Source organism: Zalophus californianus, chromosome 2 (genome assembly GCF_009762305.2).
Source record: "Zalophus californianus isolate mZalCal1 chromosome 2, mZalCal1.pri.v2, whole genome shotgun sequence".
Lineage (NCBI taxonomy): Eukaryota > Metazoa > Chordata > Mammalia > Carnivora > Otariidae > Zalophus > Zalophus californianus.
In genome coordinates, this window is record NC_045596.1 from 168,768,107 (window position 1) to 168,776,531 (window position 8,425).

An 8,425-nucleotide genomic window follows, 5' to 3' on the forward strand; every position below is an offset into this window, starting at 1 on the left:
GGCTCCCGGGCAGCCATGTGCGAGTTCCCCCCAAACCTTGACACCCACCTGCATTATGTGAACACAAAAGCTTCATGTTGGGTTTTATGAGCTTTGGCAGATTTAGCCCGGGCTGGGGAGGCAGGAGTTTCTCTGGCAGCGAGGTAAGAAGATGGGTCGATGTGATTTGGCTTTGTTTCCTTTAGGTGACTTTGGCTTTCAGGAGAAAGTTTGAAACCCAGCACATTCCTCTTTATAAATGATGTAACACATTAATGCACAGCACATTATGAAAATGGTAATTCAAACCCATAGTGCTCCAAATTAAACCATACATTATCGGATGCACTCAACCATCTATTTTGCAAAAAGACAGGATGAATGAAATCAAATCAAACAGAAAACTGGAGAGCAGCTTCCCCTACAGAATGATTAATAAAGTGCAGAGCCTCAGGATTATTGCAAGACGAATTCCACGGTAACCAAGACATACATCAGGCAGGAGTTAGCTCATATATTGAGAGACACGTCACAGTGTGCTGGGTAGGGCAAGGCAATTATGGCAGCCCCAGCCTCCCCCTTGGGCTGTGGATTTCTCAGGAGGTGGGTTTGGGGGCCGGGGCGACGACGACTGGCAAGTTAAAAACCGAACACCACGCTGTTCTGTTTGTGTCAAACCTGTATCCGAGAGCGAGACTCTCCTCCTCCCTCTCCTCCCACTGCTGCCCACGAGGCCACAAAAATAACCAGGCGTGAGGTGTGAAAATCTGACCCGGAGCCAGGAACGTCCAGGGTCTCAAGTTCCAGCTCCGAGCTTCCACCCTTCCTCGTGCCTTGGGAACACAGGCCCCATTTCTGGCGCCTGGGAGAGATTAGGAGGAAGAGGGGGGAGGAGGGCTAGGAAGAGAAGGGGGTGGAGAAGTAGAAGGTAGAGGTGATTCTTGAAGAAAAGAGTTGCTGGATGAATTAATTATGCAAATAAGCAGTTGGTGGGGAGTATTATCTCTATTAAAACAGCAACTTTGTTTAATGAGAATTTAGCTATTGAAAGTAACCAACTCCCCACCAGCTAATTAAAACAGCCACGTTTCCTAGGAACTGGCACCCATTTCTGGTGAGGAGGGCTGACATTTCAGGGTGAGAACTGGGCCACTCCAGAATACCCTGTTTGCCCTTTGATGTCACAATGGTAGCTGGGGACAGCCCGTTCCAACGAGGCACACGGCATCCTTCCCAGTCTGCGAAGACCACCAATATATTTTCTGGGGAAACTCAACAGTCTGAGGGGTTTCTAAGCTCCGGGTGAGCCAAGCAGCTCTAGAAACGTGACTTTTGCTATAAAGAGAGTTCACTCTGGGAGACAGTGAATCTATTTCTTTCTCTATCCCAACAAGAGGAACTTAGCTACGGAGGTCTGGGAGAGGCTAAGTTTAAGAAAGAGAAAAGCTCAAGTCTTCCTGCAGAGGGAGCAATTTCGAGCAGTTTTAGCAGGCATTAAAAAAAAAAAAGGTATCTGAAGGAAAAGGAAGGACTTGAGAAGAAGGGAAGATGGGAAATAACCAACAGCAAAAAAAAAAAAAACAAAAACAACAACAACAACAAAAAACAGAAACAAAAAACAACAGAGAGAAAGAAAAAAAGCAAAGCAACTCGTAACATTTCAGGTCTTTTAAAGATTCTGGCCAATTTGAACTTTGAGAACTCGGAGAAGGATAATTCCCCAGGAAGACCCTGAGCTGGTCCCAGGGCGGCTTCTCCAGCCCTTCTCCCTGACTCCCCCGGTGGCCCCCACGTGCCCAAAGACACCAGCAGCCCAGGTCCCTTCCCCTGGGACACACGTAAGTTCTTACGGTGGCCAGCACTGACATTTTCTGCAGAAGCAGACTGAGGTTCTCTTGATTAATGAAGGAATTTTGGCCAGAAACAAAGATATAGTGGCAAAACTTCAAAAAACCGTAATCCAACACCCCCCCCCCCCGAAAAAAACATCTAACGTTGGGGTTTTGTCAAGTCCCGAGGCCCTCCTGCGATTCTCTAGCGGGGTGTGGCGTGGTCTCAAGCAACGCGGGTGGGCGGAGAGAGCATCCTTCCCACACCGCCCTTCCGCACTTGACCTCCGGTCTACCGACGTTTCAGAGGCACGCAGTTCGCGGAGCACCAACTGCCCGGTAAGTCTCAATCCTCACAGAAAAAGCCAAGCAAAACTGCAGCGCAACAACCGATCCCAAAGCTGCACGGGGCCGACGCGGAGAGCGGCCAGGAGGGGGCGAGGCAGCCCACTTTGAAGTGCGCCCAACAGGTGACCAGGTGCGTCCCCGGCCTGGTGCGCCCGGAGCCGGCGGCCTTGGCGGCTCACCGCTGGGGATGGACGTGCAGGTGGCCCGTCCTCTCTTCCGGGCTCGCGGAGTGCCCGCGCAGGGGGGAGGTGCCCGGCCCTGGTCCCAGCATCCTGGTAAACGGCACCCCATCCTCGCCTGCCCGAGGATGCCCAATCCAGTCAGTCGTGTGAGCTCAAGACAACAGGGACCGAGAGTGGCTTCAGAGTCCCGAGTAATCACCGCGCCTTTTCAACAAAACCCAAACCCTGTCCAGAGAAGTCTCTGGAGGCGCGAATGACTAGGGTCGACAACCCAGCGCTAGCCTTGGGGAGCCCCCAGGCCTTGCCAACCACCAGTCTCAGCAGGCGCATTTACTCTTTGGTTTCAAGGTGTATAAAAGGTAGTCAAGAAGAGGAAATTATTCGCATTTCGAGTGGGAAGCGCGGAAGGCGTCGTCGGGGCTGGCACCCGTCACTCGTTTTTCTGCCACTAGGTAGCGCCAGAGGCACGTCAACTTTGCATACCTGCAGGGCTCTGGGGCCGGTGCTGCCAGGGGTCTGAGCCCCGCGTCCTGGTTCCTTTCCCAGCCCCTTGTACCTCGACTCTAGGCCCAGAGGAAAAACCACATCTACAGACTCCCTCCACCCTGTCCCCAGGAAATGTCAAGGACTTTGAAGGGAGTCTGGGAGCTAAATAACCAAGTGGAAAAGAAAAAAAGAACCATAAAGGCAGTTTTATGTTATTTATAATGCGTTAGCAGAAGTTTTGTGTCCCCCCCCCCCTTTCTTGAGGAAAGGCATTAAACTCGACCTTGAATGGAAATCTCAGAAGGAAACCATAAGCTATTTAAACAAGAATAAAAGAAGGACATCTACTCAGGTGTCTGGAAGTGGGACAGTGGGTGAGGCAAGAGAGAAACACACCACGGTGTGAATATAGCCAAGTATTCCATTTATTAACAAAATAAGTCTTACCAAGGGAGAGCTCTATTCATCCCAAACAGGCCCCACAGCCCCCCCGCACTGCTGCATAAGACCAGGAGGGAGGGAAGTTGTGGGGAGAAGACCCAGGGGTCCGAGTCTTCAATCCCAGTCACTGAGGGAGCCCATGGAAGCCCACGGCCAACTTTGGGGATTCTGCTGGGTCAGGCCTGGGAGGGGGGGGATGGGGCTACTGTGATCCCTGTACTCCCCGACTCCCCAACTGTCCCCCAGTGGAGCTACCAAGGTTGTATCGCCCTCTGATATTGCCACTGGTCTGCTTTGGAGGGATCTAGCAAGAATCACTGACCCTACCCCTACCATCAGGAGAGGGATCACTGCCCCAATAATGGAGAATAAAACAGGACTATCAATGCACTTTGCAAAAAATAAAGAGCAAAGTTTCACACCAGCAGGGCCTCCTAGGACTTTTAATTGAATAAGATGAGCCCTACAGGTCCCCCACCTGCAGGCAGTGTGACTACTGAGTGTTTGGGGCCATGAAAAGTCTGGAAGGTAGAAAGGCTGTTCAGAGGCCACTTGGGCCTCTCTCTCAGGGGGGAGCCTCCTGGTGGGGTTAGGGCTCTCAGTGCTCAGAGCAAGACAGAGGAGCAAGGCTCTAATTTTGGGGGCCAGGGTGCAGACCAAGGATCCCAGAAGGAGAGGGTTGCAGGGGACGAATCACAGAGCAGAGTTCTGGGTCAATAGAACACAAGACCTCTTGCCACCAAGGTGGATCCCTGAACCCCCCAAACACGTTACAAAAAAATATCTCCTCTCTGTTTCTTGTACAAAGGATAAAACAGAACCTCAAATGTAAGGAAACAAGAAGAAATGAAGGGGAAAGAGGGGAAAAGAGAAGGGGGAAATGTAGTCTTAATGGTTAGGAAGCATGCAAGAAACTCCCCAGGAAGGGAAAACAAATAGAAGAACCCCAGAATCCCAACTCTCCCTCCTCCCCCTAAAACCAAACCAATCAAAAAAAAAAGAAAAAAAAAAACAAGCAAAAGGAAAAAAAGAACCTTACACCTAAGAAAAAGAAAAAAAAAATAAAAGAAAGGAAGAGGGGCGGGGAACATGTAGTTATTTGTGTGATTAATATTATTATTTGGGGAACACAGACTTTTTGCATACCATTGACTCGTGTGGGCCGTTAATGCACTTATATTCCCAGCTTGTAAGCTAACATTATAGTAAATAAATACACAGTCCGGTGGGGAGGGTCTGGGCGGGGGATCCCGGCAGGGACAAGCAGAAGTGGAGGTTGCAGCGGCGAGGCGGTGGGTGGGGGCGGGGAGGGAGGCGGAGGGGGGGAAAGGAGAGGAGCGGCGGGTGGGTGCCAAGAGCTGTAGTTACTGGTATCCCAGTGCGGAGGCTGAGGCTAGTCTCTGTCCGTACAGCGCATACGGTGAGTAGTAGGGTCCGGCTGTGGGGAGGGAGGGCACGGCCAGGCCCCCAGCTGTGGATAAGTGGCTCTTGCCATAGGGGTGGTACCGGCTTAGCCCCAAAGTGTGTGGACTCCGCAATGACAGCGACCCGGGGCTGCCGGGGGCGGTGGGCGGGGGGAGGTGCAGATGGCAGGAGGCTGCGGCCGCGGCGGCCGCGGCGGCGCTGCCCAGGCCCGAAGCCCCGGGGTAGGCGGCCAGAAGTTTCTCGGCGCCCGGGAGGGCCGTGTGAGTCCGTAGGTGGCTGAGCAGCTCCTCCGAGGTGGCGAAGCGCTTGTCACACGGCCCGCTGGCCGCCACCCAGTTGCAGCTGTGCGGCAGCGGTTCGTTCTGCAGCATGAAGCCGTAGGTGTAGAGTGGGTGGCCGGGGAGCGCGGCCTGGGCGGCGCTGGACGAGAGCGCAGCGGGCTGTAGCGGGTGCCCGGGGTACACCAGCGGGTAGCCCCCCGCCTTCAGGCCGGGCCCCGCGGGCTCGTGCGCGCTGCAGGTGGAGCAGCTGGAGCCGCCGAGGTGCGAGGCGCTGTGGTAACCTCCCAGGCAGTAGGGGTCGCGGCATAATCCCTGCAGGAAGGAGGGCGGGGAGGCCCCGGTGAGCGGGCTGGAGCTTGGGGGCTTGCCCGGTGGCAGGCCCAGGCCCCCCGACAGCTGGCCTCCCACCAGGCCAGACTTGCTAGGATCCAGGCCAGGCACGAACTGAGACGGGTAGCCGGCGTAGGCGCCCACGATGGAGCCGTGGTAGCCGATGCTGGAGGGTGGCAGCGGGAACACGGAGTGGCCCGGTTTGTAGGGGGACACGGGCGCCACGTGGCCGGCCCCCACCAGCGCCGAGGGCGGCTCGGACTTGCGCCCCGAGGCCCCAGCCTCCGCGCCACCCCCGTGTGCGCTGGGCTCTGCACCGCTGCCGCGGCTCACGGCCGCAGCCTCCGGGCTGGGCTTGGGCTCCTGGTCTTTCTTGTCCAGCTCCCCGCCGCCACCCCCGCCGCCGTTCTTGCAGTCAGAGTGGTGCGGGGAGCCGCCCCGGGAGCCACCAGGCGAGGAGGACGACGACGACGCAGAGACCGGCGCTCCATGCGGGGGGAAGGGCGTGCAGGCGGCGCTGGGGACCCTGAAGCCCGCCTTGTCTCCTGGGGACAGGGAGGACGAGGAAGAGGTGGAGGACACGGAGGAGGAACCGCCGTCTTTGCGGGAGTCGCCGCCGCCGGAGCCCTTGGAGTAGGGCTTGAAGCTGGACTTGTCCTCGGCAGGGGAGTCCCCCAGCTGCTTGAGGGCGGCAGATGCGGAGGCGGCGCCCGTGGCGGAGCGGCCGGGGTCCTTCTCGGCTCCCAGCCCGTTGGCCGCTGCTGCTACCGAGTTGAGCTTGGACGAGGGCGGCGGGTCCGGCTTGCCGATCTGCGAGCAAGTCTGGGCCAGCAGCGCCAATGGACTCTTCTTGGCGTCCAGCTGTGGGAGACAGCGGCAAGGGAAGGGAGAAGGGGGTGAGACCGGTACGACGGAGCAAGCGGGATGTCTGGGGAGCTGGGTGGGCGCGGAGAGCCCCGGCGGCGGCGGCGCGACGGGACGGGAAGGCCTGGGGTAGACGGTCTGAGAGCAAGGGCCGGGCGGGGCGGCGCAGCAGGCTGGAACTGCGCTCGCAGAGCACGAGTGGGATCTCTCGTTCCCTCGGGTCCCAGAGCGCGGCACAGGCCCGGGGAAATGGGGCAGGGGAAGTGGTCCACCAGAGGCCGCCGCGGGAGCAGGTGACTGGTCTGGAGTCGGGGCTGGGGGAGGGGCTGTGACTCGCCCCCTACCCTCTAATCTCCCCCTCCCCTGTGCCCAGGAGAAAACTTATTCCTTCAGTTTGGGGAACTTCGCTTGGGACGGGTTTCTGGCCGTGGCGCCGCGAGGTAGGAGCCGGGAGAAGCGCATTCTAAAGCTAGGGCTGCCGTTGGCGCTCTCCTAGTAGCCCCTCCCTCCCGGGGAGGGCACCCAGGCAAGTGGGAGGAAGAAAGACCTGGGATCGGGAGTGCCGGGGCGTAGTGCGCTCTAACCGGATGGGACAGAGGCGGAGTGGGACGGGGGCGATCCGGCTTGAAAGAGACCAAACCGGTGTGTGTGGGGGGGTGGGGTGGGGGGTGAGGGGGGGAGGCAGGAAAGGAGAGATCATCTCTAGCCTGGAAACTGGGTGCCAGAGGAAAAGTAAAGGACCCAGTGGAGACTCCAAGAGCAAACCCAATCCAAGAGCAAACACGTAGCTCTGAAAGGCGAGTGTGGAAGGGGAAACCTTCCACGGAGAAGCCTGGGGAGAACCCGGTGGACTCCGATCCCTGTTCCTTCGGTCCCCCCTCACCCCGTCCGCCGGCGTGGCCGGACCTGGGCGTCACACCGAGCCCCCGGGCGCAGGGAGTAGGGCCGCGGGCCCGGCAGTGGTGGGTGGAATGGGGCCCGCGCTGGGCGGGCAGCGACCAGGAGACTGACCTCAATGGGGCTGACGGGAGTGGAGGACAGCGGTTGCAGGTACTCCGGGTGCAGGAGGTGGCCGGTGTGAGCGCTCAGCATCTTCAGGACCCTGATAGGGAGCCGGTTCGCCTGGCGCAGGGGGTCCGCCGGGGGCAAGAGGGACACCGCCGCCGGCACCGCCGGCCTCTTCCCGCCGCCGCCGCTGCCGCTGCCGCTGCTTTCGGGTGTCCTTGGGTTAGATCCAGCGGGCGAATCGCTCATTTGGAGGAGGCAGCGCCACTGGGGGGGCGGGGAGGGAGGGGGAGCACCAGGGAGGCGAGCTCCCGGGGCGGGTGGGCTCGCTCCGCAGCGTCGAGCGCGGTGCAGCAGTCGCTGCGCCTCCACCCCTCCTCCACCGACGCCGCCGCAGCCGCCGCAGCCGCCGCTAGCCCCGGCGAGCAACACAAAAACCTTCGCCTTCCCCGAGCCGCACGTCAAATAGCCGCGATCGGCAGCCACACTTCAAAGGGATCGCCGCGCCCGCCCAATCGCAGCTCTCGCCGGGACCCCGGGGCGGGGAGAGCGGCGGGCGGAGGCCGGCGCCGCCGGTGGGAGGGGAGAACCTTAAAGGGGCCTCGCCCGCGCGCCGCCGCAGCCTCGGCGTCTACCACCCGCGGTACTCCTTCCCTCCCCCGAGCCGGGCCGCCCTTGCCCCGGGGTCCCATAGAGGACGAGACTTCTCCAGGACCTTGGGCTCCGCACCCTATCCTCCGCTGGCTTTCCTGTCTCCCTCCCCTCTCCCTTCACACCGCCGGGGGTGGTGCTGGCCGGGTCAGTCACCCGCCAGCAGAGAGTGTCTGGGGTGGGGCGGATTGGGGTGGGGCGTGGGGGGTGGGTAAGGGCGCTAGGCGCTGGCTCCGTCGAAGCCGAGTCCCAGCCTCTCCCGGAGGCCGCCTAGGGGCGGGCCACGCCTCCAGAGCGCCCGCCTAGCTCGGCCCTGCTCCCGCTCTGCTCCGGCTCAGCTCCGGCTCTGCTCCGGTCCAGCTCTCTTTCCCTAATTGGCTTCTCCCTGGTGTGCTCACTTGGAAGCGCCCGAGCCTTGGAGGCGTCCACGGCTCTCGGGACGCGGCGTCGCCGCTCCAACTACTTTGAGCCTGTCCTGTCCGAAGCCTGCAAGTTTGAGGACTCCCTTCAGGGGTGAGATGGTCGCGACGAAGCGCGGTGTTCTAGGCTGTGCCCACCGCCCGGACGCGCCTGGCGAGCGTTGCCTGCACACTGATTTATAGGT

General features: G+C 59.6%; 1 protein-coding gene across 1 annotated transcript; it reads right to left on the reverse strand.

Annotated features, from left to right (window-relative positions):
- Positions 1 to 2,131: 2,131 nt before the first annotated feature.
- On the reverse strand, positions 2,132 to 7,933 carry ZNF703 (zinc finger protein 703). Its single transcript, XM_027600567.2, has 2 exons — positions 7,177 to 7,933; positions 2,132 to 6,162 (listed from the first exon to the last, which is right to left on the reverse strand). The coding sequence occupies exons 1-2, from the start codon at positions 7,417 to 7,419 to the stop codon at positions 4,630 to 4,632; spliced, it is 1,776 nt and encodes a 591-aa protein (XP_027456368.1). The 5' UTR covers positions 7,420 to 7,933; the 3' UTR covers positions 2,132 to 4,629.
- Between the last annotated feature and the right edge of the window lie 492 nt (positions 7,934 to 8,425).

Bases quoted from the DNA above. Each gene is read 5' to 3' on its own strand.
- ZNF703 (XM_027600567.2), bottom strand. From the start codon at position 7,419: ATGAGCGATTCGCCCGCTGGATCTAACCCAAGGACACCCGAAAGCAGC. The intron at 6,163-7,176 runs GTCAGTCTCCTG...TGTCTCCCACAG, and splicing joins CTCCCGTCAGCCCCATTGAG to CTGGACGCCAAGAAGAGTCC.